Genomic DNA, 21,045 nt, shown 5'->3' with positions numbered 1-21,045 from the left:
TAGCATCATTATTGCCTTTTTAAAAATAAGGAAACAGAAGTTTCCATTGGTGAAGCAGCTTGCATAAGGGCAAATGCCTAGACAGGAACAGAGCCGGGATTTCAGGATCAGTCCATTTCACTTCAGAGCTTGACTTGCCTGTGCTCCATATTGGATCTGCAAGGATAAGTAGGAGTTTACCAGTTAGTGGAGGAAAGGAAATTTCAGCCAGAGAACAGAGAATGTGGAGAGGTCCTTAAATGTTTGAAAGTTGTTGAATTGAGGCCAAAGCATTTAGGGTGAAGGGCAGCAGGAAGGAAGAATTTCGATAGTGAGAAGAATGTCAGCACAAATTAAGGGTTATAATCTTGTTAGGATAAGTGAGGGAAGAGTATAGAAAAAAATGAATATCTATCTGGAGCCAGATAATTTCAGTTTATGCAAATTTTAGAGAGAACTTTTTGGAGAATTTTTTTTGAATAAGCACAGTTTCAACTTAGACAAAGGATTATTTTATAGAACTCCAAATAATGTTTTTTGAAAGTTCCAAGGCACTTTTCTCATATTAGGACAGTATGCATATAATCCCTTGTAGATTCAACATCTGTGTCTCATGTCCTCATGGATTATGTTCTTTGTTTTTTATACCCGTAAGCCCACAGGTGACATTCTCACCTGTCCTGGTTTACCTATGGTTAAACTTGAGTCCATATTTAGGTCTACAATTTGAAAATTCATTAATTTCTGGCACATTTTATTCTCATAGCATTACTGGGCTACATATGATATAAGAGATCAGGCATAGCCTGACTAACATCTTGCGGACACATCATCGTATCATTGGAAACTGTTTAATAAGATTACTTAACAGATGTAGACAGCTATTAAGTCACTCAATGGCAAATGGGATTTTTTCCACCATCCATTTTAAGAGTGAATTCCAACTTCCTTTAGAATTGTTCTCCTTGACAGATTGTAGGGGTGCTCTACCACTGAGTTATTTTCCCTTCACAAGCCCCCCATTTTTTCTTTTCATACTGGGAATTGAACCCAGGGTCACATTACCCCTGATTCACATTCCCAGTTCTTTTTTTTTTTTTTTTTTTTTTTTTTTTGAGACAAGAACACACTAATTTGCTAAGGATCTTGCTAAATTGCTGAGGCTGGCCTTGTACTTGTGATCCTCCTGCCTCAGCCTCCCAATTTGCTGGGATTACAGGCATGCACCATCTTCCTTGCTGACAGATTCAGTTTTATGCTTCTTCTTATGCTATATCAGGTTTGCCATTAGAGATACTTAAGGACTGGATTCTCAGCTTGCCAAGTATTGCTTAGGCTGATTACAAAGTGTTGATTGTATTATAAAGGTCATTAGCCATCATTTCATAAATGCCATTTTCCAGTGAAAATGAACATAACATTTCAATACTAAACACTTTTCAGACACTTGTAATTATTTGCATGTACTTTTAGTTATAAGGAAAATAGTCTGTAGACTATTTTCTACAGAGAAAGAATGAAGACAAAAAACTGGATTTATATGAAAGGAGAGAGAGAGAGAGAGAGAGAGAGAGAGAGAGAGAGAGAGAGAGAGAGAGAGAGAGAAAGAGAAAGAGAAACCAGTCAGAACAGTGAATGTTGGTTAACGTTTTAGGAAAAAATTGATTATTTGTTCGTGAAAGAAGGCAGAGTGGACATTTTTGTCATTTAGTAGGCTAACTGGAGTTACCAAAGAAAACCACCTCCATCTGAAGGATCTCTGGAAAACCTGGAGATTTTAACTGAGCAGCACATATGACAAGTTATTTCTGAGCTAAGTTGATCAGTGTCTTCTTAGTAAGGTGAGGTCTACACAATTTTTCTTGCTAATATTTCATAGTTTCTTTAAATATGTATTTGTATGTGATTTGTGGGTCTTAGTCTTCAGCCATTTTCTGCATCTAAAGATTCTGATTTTTACATCACCACTGACATTAAATGGGCTCCAGACCTCTCTGGTCAATGTTAGTTGCTCTCATCTTACAAATAGACATCTATGTAACCATTGATCCACATGAATGACCTATTTCAGTGGAGTACTTCTTTAGTGCTTGGCTTTTCCCTTACTGCATTCAAGGTAAATGATACTCCAGCCATGTCAAGTGAGCTGATTGGCACTTTCTGCTGTCACCATGCTGGCTGATGACCGGGACTGTCTTTACTTACTTGTTATCAGGAAAACTGAAAATTTCACTTTATTTATAAACTTCAGGCCTCCAGGTGTCAGCTAGTTGAGTGTATTGGGGTTTTATTTGTTTGTTTGCTTCTTTGGTTTTAAGTTAGTTTTTTAAATCTGTAAAATTACTAGATTTGAAGGTATAGTATTTCAAGCTATAGCCTTTGATTCTGTGCCTAGGACTATTCTTCATGAAGACTTGCCTCCAAAAGCATTCCCTTTTATCTTCAAGGCATGAAATAATATCTCAGAATTGCATCATTTTAAGAAATGAATCTAAAACATTGACCAGAAAGTAATAATGCATAAGAGGCAAGCTTAGTGAAATATTGCCCTAATCTAAGCCATTTGCATTTTCGCTTTAAGGCTATCTTAGAGATTTTATTAGAACCCAAAATGTGATTGCTCTCTAATTCATGGGTATTTTTTTCTTGGTACTGGGGATATAACCCAGGTGTATTTAACCACTGAGTCACATCCCCAACCATATATATGCAGAGTCTCCCTAAATTGCTGAGGCTGGCCTTGAATTCACTGTCCTCCTGCCTCAGCCTCCCAAGTCACTGGGATTAGAGGTGTGCCACCAGACCTGGCTCATGGGGATTTTTGTAAATTGATTATTGACACTAAAGGAAAGGTCAAATTTGTTTTCCCAAACTATTGTTGTTGTTGCTGTTGTTATTGTCATTAACATACACCATTTACTGAGTGTTTGTTATTTTTCAGGCACTCTGCTGTTTTATGAGACAGGCATTAGTGTCCCCACTTACAGTTAAGGAAACTGAGGCACAGAACAGTTCAGTGGCATGAGGTCACACAGCTGGTAAGTGACAGATCCAAGATTTGAACTCTGTCTGACTCTGAACCTTGAGCTCTTAATACTCAACTACATTTGATATTTGTTGCTTGGTTTTATTATGCCTTTTCCACATAGTTTTGTATTATTTCATATCTCCCAACAAGTGAGTGAGAAATTCTTGATTCAAGAAACTTTAAAGAGTGTCTCACATTTCAGATGTTTTAATGACTCTTGGAATTAAAATTCAACAAGTCTAAGATCTCCATAATTAATCAGAACTGTAAGCTAATATAGAATTGCTTTCTTTTCTCATTCTGTAGTTGGGGAAAACCTAAATGGAAAGCAAATAATTCATTACCAAAATACTGATTTTTTTCCCCTGGATTTGGGCAAATGTCCTATATCTTTTAGAATGGATATTCAATAGAATAGATATTCAGATCTGTGAACCTGAGCCAAACATTCACTATGCTCCAACTCCACTCCTAAGGCAGGAAGGTTGACTGATGGACACTCATTCAATGAACACTTAAGTCTTTAGTAGTACCTCCCTAAAGCTAGATACAAGACCCTCTAAGAGCAATAAGCTACCATTTTTCTTCCAAGATTCCATAATACAAAACAGAGAGACATATATAAAAACAAACAGGTGTATTTCTATAAGCAATTGCTGGTATTTCTTGAGTGTTGAGACCTTTAATGTCTCATTTGGTATCTAAGATCCTATAAAGAAAGTGCTGTTTAATCTCCATTAAGATTTTCAGGCATAGAGAGAAGTTAAATCACTTTCTTGGGATGATAACTGCTAGCGAAAGGGCAGGAAAGTCAAATTTAGGCAGCATGACCCAGAAATCGGTACCCTCATTAGTGGGTTGGGTTGACTCCAGCTAAGATGCCTCATGGAGAAGAGAAAATTGGAATCTGATTATGAACAACGAATTCACACAAGCCATCTAGACCCAGAGAGTGAGGACTGGGAAAATCACTCCAAGCTGAGAAAGTAACTTGGAAAAATAACAGACCCAGGAGCGCAAAAAAGAAATTATTTGTGGAACAGTGTTGGGTCAACCTGGTAGGGGTGAGTTGTTTGTGTGTAAGGGGATTATTGTTAAAAGATAAGTGAAGGTCAACTTGTAGAGAGCCACAAAGGTCAAACTGAGCTATTATAGGTAATTTTTTATTGATACGTAATAATTATACTGAGTAAGCAGACTTATATAGCACTAACCATGTGCCCACTGGTTTACACATATTAACTTATTTATTCATTATAGTGAGGTTATGTGTCATATAACCATTCTCATTTTACAGATAGGAAAACCAATTATATGCAGAGACTAACATGCCCAATACCACATAGCTAGTATGAGGTAGAGCTGGAATTCAAATTGAGGAAATCTGGCTTCAGAGGCTATGATGTTATGCTGCCTGTTTATTTGGAAGTGAAATGATGTAATCAGAGCATGGGATCAATAAGTGAGGACCCATAAACAGGAAAAGGAAAGAAAAGAAAAGCAAGATGAGTAACTGGGGGAGGAGAGGCCAGGCAAGGTCACTGTTGCTCTCCTCATGACAGATAGTCACTGGTATGGTAAGATGGATGCCTTGAAAAGGAGTGCACCGTGTGGATGGGATTTGGAAATAGGAGCTCAGCGTTCAAATTCTGACCTTTATTGGTTGCTGAGTGACCTTGAGCTGGGGATTAACTCAGTGATTTGGTTTTCTCATTCACAAAGGGGGACATGGAGAAGAGCCTCAGCAAATGAATTCTATTTTGGCCCAGCTGATTGTGAGGTGTCAGCAGGCCATCCATCTGGCCAGCCCCAGCAGGTCAGTTGGAAATCTGGGTCTGGAGCTCAGGAAAGAGGTCAGGGTTATAAATGTACTTCAGTGTCACCTCCAGGGATGTGAGAGTAGGAATTGCTAAGGGGGATGTTTAGATGGTAAGAGTAGCCAGAGAGGAGGGCTCATGAAAAACCACCAGTCTACTCCAGAGAAGCCATCAGGATTGATGAACCCGCTAGGAGTATAGTGCATTTTTTTACATCCATCATTCCATAGTTAATATATTTTTTGATATGTGAAGCTGTTGCTGGCCTCTTCCCTCACATCAGCATTTTTCACCTGCACAGGATTCATCATAAGGTGGAGGTTGCGAGTGCTAATGACACTTATTTATTGATTCTCCATGTTTGCTCTTTCTGCAGTTGCTATGACTTCAGCAGCAGGACCTCAAACAGTAGTCTTTAGTTAATTAAGTCCACAAGCAATTCCCAAAAGGAGGTTTTCCCTTCCTTCTCAATTTCCCAAAGTTACCATTCCTTACTCTCTCTTATTTGGGGTGGGGTGGAGTACTGGGGATTGAACTCAGGGGCACTCGACCACTGAGCCCCATCCGCAGCCCTATCTTGTATTTTATTTAGAGACAGGGTCTCACTGAGTTGCTTAGTGCTTCACTTATGTCGATGCTGGCTTTGAACTCACAATCCTCCTGCCTCAGCTTCCCAAGCCACTGGGATTACAGGCGTGCACCACTGTGCCCAGCTACCATTCCTTTCTAGCAAGAATCATATGTTGACAGAGAAATTATGATGCTGTTATTTGGGATTTTACTCATGCATTCATTTCCTTGTTTTGATTTGGGATTTAGAAATAAAGTAGACCACTGAAGTTAAGAAAAATTGCTAAAAATGGGCTTAGAAATGGCTTTAGTGATGCCTTTCTTTATTCACTCTGACGTCCCTTTGTATACATGCCTGGTGTCTATCTAGGCTGTTTGTTCTTGCTCTGAGGCTCACCTCAGCAGGCTGTGCCATTAAAGGAAACACAAATACAACCCTAAGAAGCTTTGCAAAAACAATCTAGGTCCTTGCTGAAAGCCTTGAGGACCTGTGGTGTGTATGGAACATGGGGGGGGGGGCAATCACATTTTATTGCAAAACTTTTCCAAAATCTCATTAAATCCCCTTTCTCCAAATCCCATTTCCTTCAGTAACTGCTAAGATTTTACTTTTTCTTCTCTCCTCTTCTCTGTCTCCTAGCCAGCCACCCTTGAACACTTTGTTTTCTCTTTGAATGCTACATTTTGCTCTTCTCTTTCTCCTTGCTTGCTTCCCCATTTCCAGTCCTTGTCAAAACCAACCCCTTCTCCTTATTCATTCACTTTCATTAGGAAGTGGAGGAGGAGAAGGAGGAAGAATTTTTATGCTTTTTCCCTGTCACAAAAATATTGATTTTATAATGGTAATTATTGAAATAGAACTGAAACTCATTCAATAAATTGTGTGCAGGAGATTCCTAGCCAAAGAGCATGCATTTATCTTTTTGGTAATTTAGTGAGATTTCACTGACCTTTGTAGACTGATAGTGCTCACTTCCTTTGTACTCTGTTTCTGGGAGATATATATATATATATATATATATATATATATATATATATATATATAAATTTTATACACAAAGACACACACACACACACACACATATCCTTCAGTGGATGGCAGGTGCTAAATGGATCCAAATTTGTAGACCTCCAGATCCACCATAGTGGGGAGGGGAGATAAATCTAACTGAATTTCTTTTTCAACCCATCCTTTAACTTCTTCCCAATTTGGTACAAACTTGGGGTGGGGGAATAGCAATCAAAATTCCTTCAAAGTTTTTTTGTTTGTATAAAGATGTAAGTTGGTTTAGGCAGCTTTTTTGCTACTGTGACCTAAAGACCTGACAAGAACAATTTTAGAGGAGGAAAAGTTTATTTGACACTCACAGTTTCAGATGCCTCAGTCCATAGACAGCTGGCCCCATTGCTCTAGGCCCAAGGTGAGGCAGAACATCATGTTGAAAGAATGTGGTAGAGGAAGTATCTCAGGACATGACTACCAGAAGCAGAGATAGACTGATTTGCTCACTATGGACAAAATATAATTCCTCATGACCCACCTTCTCCAGCCATACCCTAACTGCCTACAGTTACCATCCAGTTAATCCATATTTTTGGATTAATGTACCGATTAGGTTAAGGCTCTCATAATCCAATCATTTCACCTCTAAACTTTCTTGCATTGTCTCATACACGAGCTTTTGGAAGACACTTCATATCTAAACCATAAGTTAAACCTGGTTGAAAAATGAATGCAAAGAATGTCAGGTATCCTTGTGGGTATTTAGTGGGTGGATGAAAGATGGATGTGCAGATTATTGATGGATAAATGGACAGAAAGATGTGTTGATGGGTAGTGTAAAAGGATTTGGACCTTCTCCCCCTCTAATATAGCAAAGCGAGCCATGAGTGTGCTTAGAGCCCAGTTGTAGATCTATGCAAACTCGTATTTCGGATCCATTTTGGCATTAAGAAAATACTTTTTTTTTTCTTCTGGTAAGTGCACTTCTGTATCTTTCTCACTAAATTCAGGAAGGCTGAGTAACTTTCCCTGTGACTTCTTCCAAGGGAGTGGTGGCAGTAGACTGCCATCTGGAGAATTATGGACTGTCGATCACAACTAGTGATAGTGAATACTTGAAGAATTGGGGAACATTTGAAATTCCTCATGTTACTGATTTTTTATTACCCACTGTCAATTTCCCAGTGGATAAGCCTACATTTTCTGATATGGGAGTATGATTTGTGACATACTAAGAGACTAGGAGGAATGGTACCAAATCTAATTTGTCACTTGTTCAACCAATTTAATTAAGCCTTCTTAATTCTGTACTTTATTGAACACTAAATCTATTCACACCTTATAAAATATCATTAATCTTTCTAGTTATTTAAAATATAACAATATACAGTGTGTTTAAGGCTTAGGAATTTGAAAAAGAGCCCCCAAATAACTTTTTCTCCAAATTTATAAAATGCATTTGTAAAAGGATATGCATATAGCTCATTGGTAGAGCAATTGCCTATTATGTGTGATGCCCCGAGTTTGAGGCCCGAACTGAAAAAAGAATCCAAGAATGGACAACCTAAAAAAGCATTAATTAAGCTACTTTATGAATAAGAATTCTATAAGGAAATGGAAGTATCTTTATGATTTCTCAAGCTTTGTAATATAATTTTGCCTTTGAAATACATTTTCAATAAGAATTTTTAAATATCTAATTTTAAAATCTATTAAATTTAAAAAATGTACATTAAGATAAATGCTTAACAAAGACTATTGAACTACTTGAACTACTACTACCCCAAATTTAGAAGCCATATAGAAAATCAAACCAGTAAGCTAGGATTTGGTACATTATTAGAATGGCAAGGTGATAGTTAATGAAAGGTTTTGTTAATGAAAGAGCATTATGGATCACCAGGGAATAAGTAGAAAGTGTTTCTTGGGATGATAAAGTTTTATAAGGAAAAATGAGGCTGTATTGGAATTATGTAAATAAAGAAGAAGCAGAGCCTACTCTGAAATTCTCACATTGAAGGGTTACAAATTTAGACAAGGTTTAAGCAGAGTAGGCTTAGATAGAGCCCTGAGTCCAAATTCGATCTCTCCCACCTAGCTTACATTCTTGTGGAAACCTCAGCAAAATTATGAATTTCTCTGCTTAGATTGCCTTATCTGTAAAATTGCCAAAATAATGCCCACTTTAGGGAATTGTGGTGTAAGTATATCCTCTTATCTTTCCAGCATACTTCCTGTACAAACTCGGCTACATATAATACCCCTTACAAATATTTTGGAATCTGCCACCTACTTTTGTCAAAAATGGCATATGCATCTTTATTCTCTAGTCATCTTGTTTTGCTCCTTTATTTGTTGAGGGAGAGTACCAATTCCATGATATTTTTTTTTCTTTTGTTTAGAGACTATTCAAATAATCATTTAGTGGTTCAGATGGATGCTTTTGTTATTTCTTTGAATAATAATATCTCCTTCCCTTAAAATCATCTTAAATTTTAAGATTTTTTTCATCAATTCATAACAGTAGAATTGGCACTTGCAAATAGAATATGGCGTTATGTGGGATCTATTATCCAATATTCTGAGACAAGTAGTTAACATAAGTAATATTTTTCATTGCAACAAAAGTGTATAATTTTCTTATGTAATTAGTTGGGGATAGTTGTGATAATACCGTGATTCAGCCTGGTTGGGAAAATTCTTTTTAATCATATAATTCAATTGAGGAAAAAACCTGCATTCTCTGAATTTGAGCCCAGGAAAGAAGGCTGAAAAAAATTAATATTCATCCTGAAACATATTTCTTCTTTCTTAAAACTATGTTGTTAAAATTTTATGTTTAATATTTTCCATGGCCATTTGTTACAAAAATCTTGGCAGTATTTATCAACTTTTAAAACCTAGAATTTTATAATATGCCTTATAAAATTGATACAAAAATTTCATCTCAGAATTAGCTTAATTGTACATGGGGAATTAGAAATGATTAGTTTTAGAAGAAATCATAATAATTGTTAGCAAAGAGTAAGATAAATTCTTATTCTTCCTAATTATTTTAAAGTTTCTAATCTGAGGTGATATCAATTAATTTATTGTTAAGATTATTATTATTATTGTTATTGTTTAAATTGTTCATCAAAATGGAAATATTTATTTAAAAATTATACTGAAATGTGCCTAGTCTTAGTATGATTTTCAGTTTTGTTGTATTGTAGTATACATACATAGTTATTGCAAATTTATCTAAATCTAATTGTAATTTAAATTACCACTACCAATTTTCATTTTAAGTAATATTTTGTAAGTAAATATGTACATATATTTCACTTTTTTTTTCCTGCTGGGAAATCCAGGTTATGAACAGTTGCTTACAGGATATACTCAAAGTACTAAGGATAGATTTCATTAGATAAAATTCATGACGTCTGATAATATGTTATCTCTTTATCACAACTTACAAATATTTACAAACCTTTACATTGCATGAGCAGCAACTTATTTTAAAAATGTATCAATGTTGGAAATTAAATTGCATAATTTACCTTAAAATTTTGTTTTCAACCAATGATCCTACTTAGAAGCTAAGAACTCTTCATCCACCAAAATTAACCTCTTAGCTTCCTTATAAGTAAAGGAAAATATAAAAGAAGTATTATTTGTCTTTTTTTTTTTTTTTTTTTACAAATGGGAGAGAAACAGAGAATGAGGGTGTTTTATGATTCTATTTCTTACAATAGGAGGGACAAGTGAAATCAGGGATCTCCAGGAATTCAGTCATGCCTGAAAGTAGAGTGCAGAGGAGGACCCCTGTGACTCTTCCTCATTTCGTGGAGTGGGAACTGAAGACACTTGCCCTGGGATCCCCTTTGCAATAAACAAAAATTGAAGGAAATGCTTCTGGGTGGGGGGACAGGGGGACAGTAGACCTTGAATGAGCCTTCACTGTCTAGAGGACCTAAAATAAGACATTTAACCCAGTAGCTCAGGAGGCTGAGACAAGAGGATCACAAATTCAAGACCAGCCTCAGCAACTTACCAAAGCCATAAGCAACCTAGTGAGATTCTGACTCAAAATAAAAATAAAAAAGGCTAGAGATGTAACTCAGTGGTAAAGTGCCCCTGGGTTCAAAACTCATTACAAAAAAAAATTTAAAAACATGTTTTGATCATGAACTAAGCCAAATAAAACAAAACTGAAGAATACACTGCTAGTACAGAGGCTAAGACTGCATCCCCCACGTTTTACTGAATCCACCATTTTTCAAAATAGAGTAAAGGAGAAAATTGTTGAAAGAGGACACAGTTATGATGCTCTGACCCCATTATCTTCTCATAAGTTAAAGGGGAAAAAAAAACTAGAAAAATAATGCAAAAAAGAGAAGAAAACACCAATTTAAATGGAACCAAACAAACAAATCCCAACTTACTGATCATAACAGGGAGTGGTCACAATCAGTGAAACCCAGCCTAAACAAAGGTGCCCTCTGGGAAAGAGTGTTTCATAAAAGAAGTAGAAAAGCAAGGCTCAGGGAAGGACCCTGAAAGAGCAGGATGTGGAGAATGAGTGACTCTACCCTTGCCAGAGAGCAGCAGAAACATCTAAGACAAATGCCATTTGCAGAAGGCCAGGCTGACTGGAATATGGCTAAGTGGAGGAGAGACAGTGGGTGGCATTCAGCTATGCAGCAGCTTATGTTAGCTGAAGAAAAAGAAATCATTTTAAAAAGCACAGAATCACCACAAACATGCACAAATCTTGTGTCATGTTGGGTTTCCTGCAAGCCATATGCAAACCTTCTGTTTGCACTGCTAATGGTTATTAGGATATAGAATCCTTAGTTCCCAATGTGATCAAAAGCAGCTCTCCTGGGGGAAGGGGAGGGACCTGACAGTAAGGCTACCTCCAGAATCCTCCAGAGCTAAGCTCCATCCTGAAGTAACCTAACAACTATGATGTCAAGGGAAGACAATGGTGAAAGCCAAGAAGTCTGTGTGCAGCCAAGTTACCATTCAGTTATAAAGGCAAAAAGAGACATTTTTGAACATGTGAGTGTGACATCTGCAAGGTCTTCTTGAAACAAAAAACTTGACTGAAATTTCTTTAGCTATAGATTAATAGAGAAGCTGAAATGAATATTATGTCCATTTCAATGGAAGAGTCTAACCAATTGTGGGAAATAGTTACAACAGAGAATGAAAATACTTTATATCTTCCTAATGAGTCATTAATAATATAATTTCTATAACATAATTAAAAAATTTCATGGCAGGAGAGCATGTGAGAGTTTAGCAGCAAGGATTTCCTCATATGTAAGAGGCAGGAGAAAAAATTATTGCCTAAATGGAATGCAGTAAGTTGAGTAAGATGGTGAATGGCTAAAATCCCAGTGTCTCTGGAATCTGAAGCAGGAGGATCACAAGTTCAAGGCCAGCCTGAATATGTTAGCAAGAACCTTTCTCAAAATAAAGTCAAAATGACTAGGGATATAGCTCAGTGGTAGAGTGACCCTGACTTCAATCCCCACTACCAACAAACAAACAAATAAAATTTAAAATGTAATAAACATTTAAAAAGGGCTGGTGTGTAGCTCAAAGATAGAATTCTTGCCTAACATGCATAAGGCTCTGGGTTCAATCCCCAGCACTGCAAAGAGAAAAAAATAATACATTAGGCAATAGAGCCTTAAATTATTTTATAAATACAAATCAGTTGAGGAATTCAAAATATAACAAAAATTGAGAGATGGAGTTAGAGAGGGGATGTAACTGGAAGCCTAGAGTCTAATATTCCCATGCATTAGGCATGTGATAAATTTTATCTATTCTTTTTCATGTACAAAAAGGATGAAGCGTATGTATATTGATTTCTCTTAGAGTCAGAAGTTAATACACCTTGTATAAAACTAATAAAACATGAAAGAGATGCTTGGACACATAATACACTTATAAAGGTAACCATTAGGAGATCTGAAAAACTGACTATCATATATCCAAATTGTCAACTACAAAACACAAAACAGAGCATGTAGCTGTATGATTTAGGTATGAAATAGGAAGTTTTTTTCTTATTCCTTTTGTCCTATTCAATTTATTTTTATACATGAATCATTTTAAAATAAAAAGACATGAGTAGAGAATTTTTAAAAATTCACCAACTCCAGATTTGCATTAACGATTGTATTGTTCTTTAAGTGCAAAATTTCTGACCTGTTTTCTTGGCCAGGTTTTAGAAAATGAGCTACCAGATTCATTTGTAGGAATGAGGTCTAACATCTGCGTTGGTCATTCTGACCTCATTGTTATTGAAAAGGAAAGTTTTTTGGAAGTACAATGGTGGGCAGAGATAAACTGTCTCGTATTTAATTAAATTTTCAAAATGTTTCTGATTAAAAATACCCTGATATGGACTATACGTTGCAGCAGGTTAGACATTTCAAATTAATTTTGTAATAAGTTAAAAACGGGTCAAGAGACAGGAAATGAAAACTGGAGGTAAGCAAGGAAAAGTTCATGGAAAATTCTTTTAGAATGAAAGTGTTCTTAAATCTATTGATTAAATCCTTGAAAGAGGCTACATCATTTCAGAACAAGATGTACTCAAAGTAGAATATGTTAGGAAATGAGAAAGAACATTTGGAGAAAATGTATTTACCTAAAACCTTTGATAATGTTACAGTACTTTCTAGACAATACTGTGTAATGTGGAGTCCTTATTTAGCCACCTTGTTTGTGAATGCCTCTCTTAAAAAACAGAGGTGCCTGAGGTTTGGTTATTCATGTGTGAATTTCTTAGCAGCCTCTAAATAAGCAGTTTCTAGTCCAGAAGATTTCACAATCTTCTACATTTTTCTTAGAATTAGGGGACTACCATAGTGACAATCTTCATGATGTCAAAAAAGAAAGGACATTTTAAAATAAACTTTTTATTAAAGTAAGCATGTAAGCAAAAAATGCACAAGTTATAAATGGACAAGGCAAAGAATTCTCATAAAGTAATCAGTCTCATGTTACAATTATAGCTCAGAGAAAAAAACAAAAACAAAAACAAAATGTTACTAGTCCATCTGCAGCACTTCAGACTCTCACTATTGGCCAGAGGCAATATCTATCCGTACTGCCATGGCTAGGGGTTAGTGTTGCCTTTTAAAACTTGATTTTGATGAAATCATAGAGCATCTGTTCTTTTCAATCTAGTTTTTCTCATTGAACATTTCGTTTGTGAGTTTCATTCATATAGTAGTATGCAGTTGTAGTTTATTTTCAGTGCTATTGAATTTCATTGAATGAATATATCATGAAATGATTAGCTATTAAACTTTTGATGGACATGTGAGTCGTTTCCATTTATGAGGTATCCCAAATAGTACTTATATGAGCATTTGGCTACATGCCATTGGATGAATATCTGTGTGTTTATGTTGGCTACGTAACCATGAAGATAACTGTTGCTCAGAAAGGTCTGGCTGGTTCTTCTTCCTTCTTCCTTCCCTCTTCCTCCTCCTCCTCCTCCTTCTTCCCTTTCTTTCTGTCTTCCTCTCTTTCTTGTTCAACTTTGGGCCTGACTTCCAGTATTCTAAACCACATGTGCCATTTATATCTCAGCAGCGGTGTGTAAGAACTCCATTTGCTTTGTCACCTCTCTTTAAGTCTTGTCATTATCTAATTTTTTTTAGTATGGACACTCTGAGGGGTGCACAGTGGTAGCCCATTTTGGTTTTTAGTTGTATTTCTTAAAAAGGGACATTTTAACAGCAAAATTAGAAAATATGTATGCAGAAAAAAATATAATTCTTTCCCAAAGAGAACAATGGGCAACTTTTAATGACCTGCAAACTTTTATACAAACATTTCACAATATAAATGCTGAAAAATAACAACATAAAAATTTCCTTGAGCATGTGACATCAATCTTAGTTGTTTTCTTGAATACCTGTACTATTTTGTGGTTTTGTTATTGTTCTCTAGTTCAACATAAACCCAGCTAGCAAAGCCTGGGTATTCAGTTTGTTCTGATGTTTCCATTATTATTACATTTATAACTGAAATTGAAATTAATAGCTCTATATTGATATTCTAAATCTAGAATATTCTGTCCAGACCAAGAGGCCAAAGAATAATAGCTCATATGTCTGAGACTCCTTGTAGGGCCAGGAAGAAACTGTGGGTGTCTGGCTAGTCAGAACCAGAGAAGGAAACCTTTCCTGATCATGTTCCTCTCTGTGTGTACTTACTCAGAGAGAAGATTCTGGGCCTAGCTGGACCCACCATCACAGGCAGAAATGTATCTCAGAGGAATCCTCTCACTGGTAAATTGTTGGCCCACTGGCTAGCACAAGTCCACAGACAAGCTTTGAGAAACAATTTCTCTGATTAGGAGGCTGTGTTTCATCACTAAAATACTTATCTCTCTGCATGCGTTGCCCCATCTTGGCCCATCATGAACAACTGCTTTGACATCCTGTTATTATCCATTTACTAGACATTCTTCCCAGAAGTGTGACTTATACCTTGTAGAAAGCTAGAAACCCATCACACTGGACTCAACAGCTAAAACTCAAAATATTTGGGTTGCTCATTAGAATGTTCTTCAGAGGGAAATTTACTGCCAAATTAATGACCCTTATACTTCAAAGTTTTTTTTTTACTTGTACAGGCCCCTTGTAAGGCTCCATATCTAATTTTGCATTCATTTTTTTTGTTACTCTTAATAAGAATTCACCCAAAATTGTATAAACTTTAGGTCCAAGGAAACCTTGCTAACATTCAGCTTCAGATGTCTGTCATCTTCTTCAACTTATTTTATTTATTTGTAATTTGGGAGAGAATTTGGAAACTGAATATATTAACAGTACTTTGGGGCACAATGCTATAATTAGTTGTGAAATGTGTTAAAGAAACTTACATATGTCCTATGTCTACAAAGTGGTAGAGCCAGGTCACTTTGCTTTTACTAACAATTAATCACTAAAATGTTTATATGATCAACCTATCTCAAATACATTTAAATATAAATAAGACAAGTTCTCAAGTATTACCAATATTAAGTTTTCATTTGCCTAACAATGTGTTCTTTCTGTTGGGAAAGAATTGTATCTGACCAAAATGTATTATATCCATGCTGTGTTCTCTAAATTCTCAAAAAAAAAAAAAAAAAAAGAGCTCCCATGTGAACATCTGTCATTTTCATGTGGCAGACAAAAATTAAGAGCAGCCAACCTGGAATGCCTGTCTGCCTTTGTTTCAAAAGAAATAGACATGGCTAGCTGCTCCTTGCCCATGAGGACTAGGGGATTAGCTTGAAACTGGATGCAGTGTCAATATTCTGTGTGTAGCTTAGTGGACCTCAGGGATACCTGCCTATCTTGACAAGCATAGAAGAACTGACTATACCAAAGCCAGAGCTAAGCCAAGGTTATTTCCATGGTTCCAATTGTTTTTTCCACTTTATTCAGTTCTACAACATAGATTTTATAGTATCAGAGATTATACAGTTAATCTTGAGCTTTGGGTTTGGGCCAAGATGTTATTTCTTTGCTACTTAATGAAAAACTTGTCTGGCTTTCTAGATCCAAATGAGATGCTGCTCCTGAGAGTTTAGATATTTTAAAATTTGGTACACTATGATTATTTTTTTACAAGTAGCTACATAATCACAAATATAAATTGTTCTGCTTGAAGATCACATTAAGTGATACAAGAGAATTCTGTCCAGAACTAGAAAATCTATCCATTGATGTCAAGTGACAGAATAAGAAGTCATTGCCTCCTTCCACCCCACTGAAGGGGATTAAATGCAATGTTATAAAAAATGACTGGGGATACTATTGGCAAATTTTACTTTAGTTTTTGCCATTTGTTTTTTATGCATTTATTTTATTCATTCATTTTTATGTGGTGCTGAGGATCGAACCCAGTGCCTCACATGTGCTAGGCAAGCACTCTACCACTGAGCCACAACCCCAGCCCCAGTGTTTGGCACTTCTGTATATATAATGGACTTTAAAGTTTGATTCCCTTGATGAATGAAAAAGCCATTTAAGCAACATATTGTATGAATAGCATGGCATTTTCCTTCCTCTATGAGAGAGGTAATGGAATGCTTTATTTTTTCTTTCCATTGTCAGTATCTACATAGTCCCTTCAATGTACTTTTTCTATATTGAGGTTTGTATCTGTAATTTTCTAATAATAATGAGGCACTACTTAAATGTACCTGCAGGCACTTCCATATATGTTTAAATCATATTCTATACCTCATATAGTGCCTACAAAGTTTTAATAGAAGTGTACTAAATGACAAATTTTATTATATAAGTTATTCAGGGAATGTAAAATAAGTGAATGGATTTTCTTTCTCCAGAATGAGAGATTCTCAAGATGAGTGTGGATAGGTGAAGTGCTTGGTTCTTCCTCTTCAGTTTTCTTTTGGGTATTCCATTTCCCTCTATTAGGAATGGATTCATAATTTTCATGTTAGTTCTGTGCTTCCAATGTACTAAGTAATAAAATCAAACCCAGTATAGAAAAAGTAGCAGAGGATAAGATTCTTGAGTCATGTTCATTAAAATATGAGCTGTATATATGTAATGGGCTAAATGGTTGTGCCCCCTCAAAATGCATATGTTGAAACCCTGAATGTAATGTGACGATATTAGGAGATGTGGCCTTTGAGAGGCAACTAGGCATCAGTGCCCTTAAAAAAGGGACCCTAGAGAGCTCTCTTCATTTCTTTTTGACATTTGTGAGAACAGTGGAGAAGGAAGCCATCTGCAAAACCAGTACCAGGTTCTTGCTAGACATTGAATCTGTTAGCACCTTGATCTTGGACTTGCCAGCTTCCAGAAGTGTTAACTTCTAGAAGTGTTAGAAATAAGTGTTTATTGTTCAAGCCACCCAGCCTATGGGTGATTTGTAATAGCAGCCTGAGCTAAGTCACTATGTATTGAATGACTTGAAGTCACTCACTCCTTTTGCATGTACCTCAAGCAAAAGTAGCCAAGAATATCTGACCTATATGAAAGCAGTAAGGCTGCAACATATTATTAATTTCTATGTAAGTAAAAGTGGTATTACATATTGTTATTTTTGTGACCATTAATTATCTCTTAACTTCAAAGGAAAAAATAATTCATGTTTCTTAACCTATGAGTAGTCAAATTTATAGAGACAGAAAATAGAATTGTGGTGGCCAGGGGCTAAAAATCAGATTAGTAGGCATCAAAAGGAAAAAAAAAATAGGTAATTTGGACTTCTTCAAAGTTAAAAACTTTCATACATCAAAATAAAATATTGAGTGAAAAGGTAAGTCATGAAGTGGCAGGAAATGTCAGCATGTTATATATCAGATAAGAGATTAATATCCAGAATATACAGAATAACTATGGCTCAATAGCAAAAACAAATAAATGACCAACTTAGAATGTGGACAAAGGATTAAATAGACATTTCTCCAAAGAAGATATACAATGGCCAACAGACATGGAATGATGTTCAGTATCACTCATCCTTAAGAAACTGCAAATTAAAACACCAGTGAGATACCACTTACTCATTAAGATGGCTGTTATCAAAAATGAAGTAAATTAGAGTAGGTAAGGATGTGGAGAAATTGGAACCCTTGAGCATTGTCAGTGATAATGTAAAGAGATAAAGCCCCTGGGGAAAATGGTATGGTTATTCCTAAAAAAAAAAATTAAATATAGAATTCCCATATGATCTAGCATTTTCACTTCTGAATATATACCCAAGTAAAGGAAATCTGAATCTCAAAGAGAGATTTTTACACAGATGTTCATAGCAATATTATTCACAATAGCCAAAAGGTTGAAGCAACCTTTTGGATAGATAGATAGATAAGCATGGATAGATAGCATGGATAGATAAGAATGATGGATAGATAAGCATGATGTGATAGATAGATAAGGATGGATAGATAAGTGTGATATGGTATATACATAGAATGGACTATTATTTAGGCTTAAAAGGAAGGGGATTCTGAAGTGGGCTACAGCATAGGTGAACACTGATGACATTATGCTAAGTGAAACAAGTCAGTTACAAAAAGACAAGTGCTGTTGATTCTGATTATTTGTCTCAAATTTGTTTCAAATTCATAGAGACAAAGTAGAAGGGTTGTTGTCAGTGGCCCATAGAGGAGTTAGTTATTGTTTAATGGGGAAGATGAAGTTCTGACTATAGATGGTGGTAATGGTTTACAACAATGTGAATACGGTTAATGCCACTGTACAGTTAAAATGGTAGATTTTAAGGTATGAATGTTTTGCTACAGTAAATAAAAAGAGAAAGAGGGGTTGATATGTTCAATCTAGTATTCATTCCAATCTACTTTTCCTTGGGAAGTTCTAAGTGATAACACCAAGGTTTTAATTCTGGTGAGTTTTCCTTGAAGAGCCCAAGAGCCTACTGCTTCAGGGATAACTCTGTCTTTAATGCTTGGGTAAGGTCACTGGGAGACTCTGAGGGAAGTCTTTACTTACCATGATTTAAATTTAAGGAGAAAAATGACCATAAAACATCAAGAAGGATAATTCAATTACAGTTCTTAAATCAGAAAAGGGATGGCTTTAGAAATTTGATGCTGTATATTTGTAAGAATAGGGGAAAATCTACTAAAAGAGTTCAGAATGTAGGTATCCCTTGCTCAGTTCCTTATAATTTGATTTTTACTCACCCAGTGTGTCATTCCTAATGATTTTAAAACTAGATTTCCAAATACACATTACTTCTATAAGTGCAACAGTATTGTAAAGTGTGCTGCAAAGCTTGCCCCGAAGGGAACCATTGCCTTTTTTGTATTTAAACAAGGGTACAGAGTGCTGGAAGCTATCGTCAATGCTAGATAGGAAGAATGTGATGTCTGTTTCCATGATGCTGCAAATGTGATTGCTGGTGGATCTATTAATAGCTCAGAGTTGATTTTTGACCTTCAATTTATTAAATTAAAGAAGCTATAAAAATAGAGATGAATAAAATGAACTGATGAAAATTCAGGGCATATTGCTCACTTATTTTCTTTATGAATATTTAGAATATGGGGGGCACATACATATACATATAATTAATGTTTCCTGTACAGATCTTTTCAAAATGCAAATATTACTTTCAGGTTAACCTGATTGGATATAAATTCAGTAGAGTTCACCTTCTCTTATCTTTCTGCCATTTTGTTTGTTTGTTGCCAAAGAATCACTGCTATGTTCTCAACAAAGTGCCACCATTCTATTGAAAGACAGAGAATCAGCAGTCTAGACAGTTTCCCTCTCTCCCCCTGAATTATGCAGTGGGTTACAGGTCATCTAGGGAATGCAAAACTAGAGAACCTCAGTGTCTCATTTCTGACACCGAAGTCTCTGATTTATCTGGTAATGACCATGACAGATATTTAGGGACAGGATATGGCCTTGATTGACCTTACTGGTTCCATTTCATCAAGCAGACCCTTCTGAGGTTTAGGTTTAGCTCTTGATCTTTAAAGGAACTGGATAGTTCAGATATGTGCCCAGTTAAATTATATCAGGCATGCATACTTCAGTGTGAATAAATTCTTATGATTCTGTTCTAAATCTGGTAGGGATTGGGGGCATGGAGACCAAGTTTCAATAACTGCAAAATTTTGCAAGATTGGCCCACTCGTTGAGTTGAACTGAAAAACAGTTCATTTGGAACATATGGGGATAGTTCAGTGGAGGGCAACCATCCATGTATGTACATTGGCAAGCTGAATGTTTTCAGCTTAATTTTCTATATCAAAACTAAACAGAGAAAAAAGGAAGGAAAAATTCCTGTGTCATCTTCCCTTTACTCAAATGCTAATTTTGAACGTCTAAGTCACTATTGGTCACCAATATTCTCAGATGTTAAGAGTAGTCATGCATATCAACTGATATAAAAACCCTTTACATCGTCCCACAGATTAAACACATAGTAAAATCTCACCATGCTCTGGCTAATTACTGATATTACTTCAGTACTTAAAAACTGGTTTTACAGTACTCAGTCCATACTACATGTTCCTACATTGAGAGAGTGACCACATCTTTGAAAAACTATTTCAAGAAATGAGTATATTCAGAAATGCCTTTGATTTATGCGTGTTGATTTTATATCCTGCCACTTTGCTGAATTCATTTATTAGTTCTAGTAGTTTTTTTGTAGACCCTTTTGGGTCTTCTAGGTATAGAATCATGTCATCTGCAAATAGTGATAATTTAAGTTCTTCCTTTCCTATTTTTATGCCTTTAATTTCTTTCGTCTGTCTAATTGCTCTGGCCAGTGTTTCGAGAACTATATTGAATAGAAGTGGTGATAGAGGGCATCCCTGTCTTGTTCCAGATAATAAATGAATTCAGCAAAGTGGCAGGATATAAAATCAACACGCATAAATCAAAGGCATTTCTGTATATCAGCGACAAAACTTCTGAAACGGAAATGAGGAAAAACACTCCATTCACAATATCCTCAAAAAAAATAAAATACTTGGGAATCAACCTAACAAAAGAGGTGAAAGATTTATATAATGAAAACTACAAAACCCTAAAAAGAGAAGTAGAAGAAGATCTTAGAAGATGGAAAAATATACCCTGTTCATGGATAGGCAGAACTAACATCATCAAAATGGCGATATTACC

The 21,045-nt window shown here is 35.8% G+C and overlaps 1 protein-coding gene across 5 annotated transcripts in view; it reads left to right on the top strand.

Annotated features, from left to right (window-relative positions):
• Frmpd4 (FERM and PDZ domain containing 4) overlaps positions 1-21,045 on the top strand; it is an 810,201-nt gene that overhangs the window by 439,049 nt on the left and 350,107 nt on the right. For 2 of the 5 annotated variants that reach the window (XM_058572590.1, XM_058572589.1), the window contains exon 2: positions 2,921-3,017. The exons of the other annotated variants lie outside the window; for them this stretch is intronic. In XM_058572590.1, coding sequence (XP_058428573.1) covers positions 3,001-3,017 — 17 coding nt within the window. In that variant the 5' untranslated portion in view covers positions 2,921-3,000. The remainder of the gene's footprint in view (positions 1-2,920; positions 3,018-21,045) is intronic. 5 annotated transcript variants of the gene reach the window in all.

This window comes from Marmota monax, unplaced genomic scaffold (assembly GCF_021218885.2).
Source record: "Marmota monax isolate L192 unplaced genomic scaffold, Marmota_monax_Labrador192_F-V1.1 WCK01_AAM20220418_F8-fsc00089, whole genome shotgun sequence".
Lineage (NCBI taxonomy): Eukaryota > Metazoa > Chordata > Mammalia > Rodentia > Sciuridae > Marmota > Marmota monax.
Note: the sequence above shows the minus strand (reverse complement) of the source record. Positions and strands in the feature narration are given on the sequence as shown.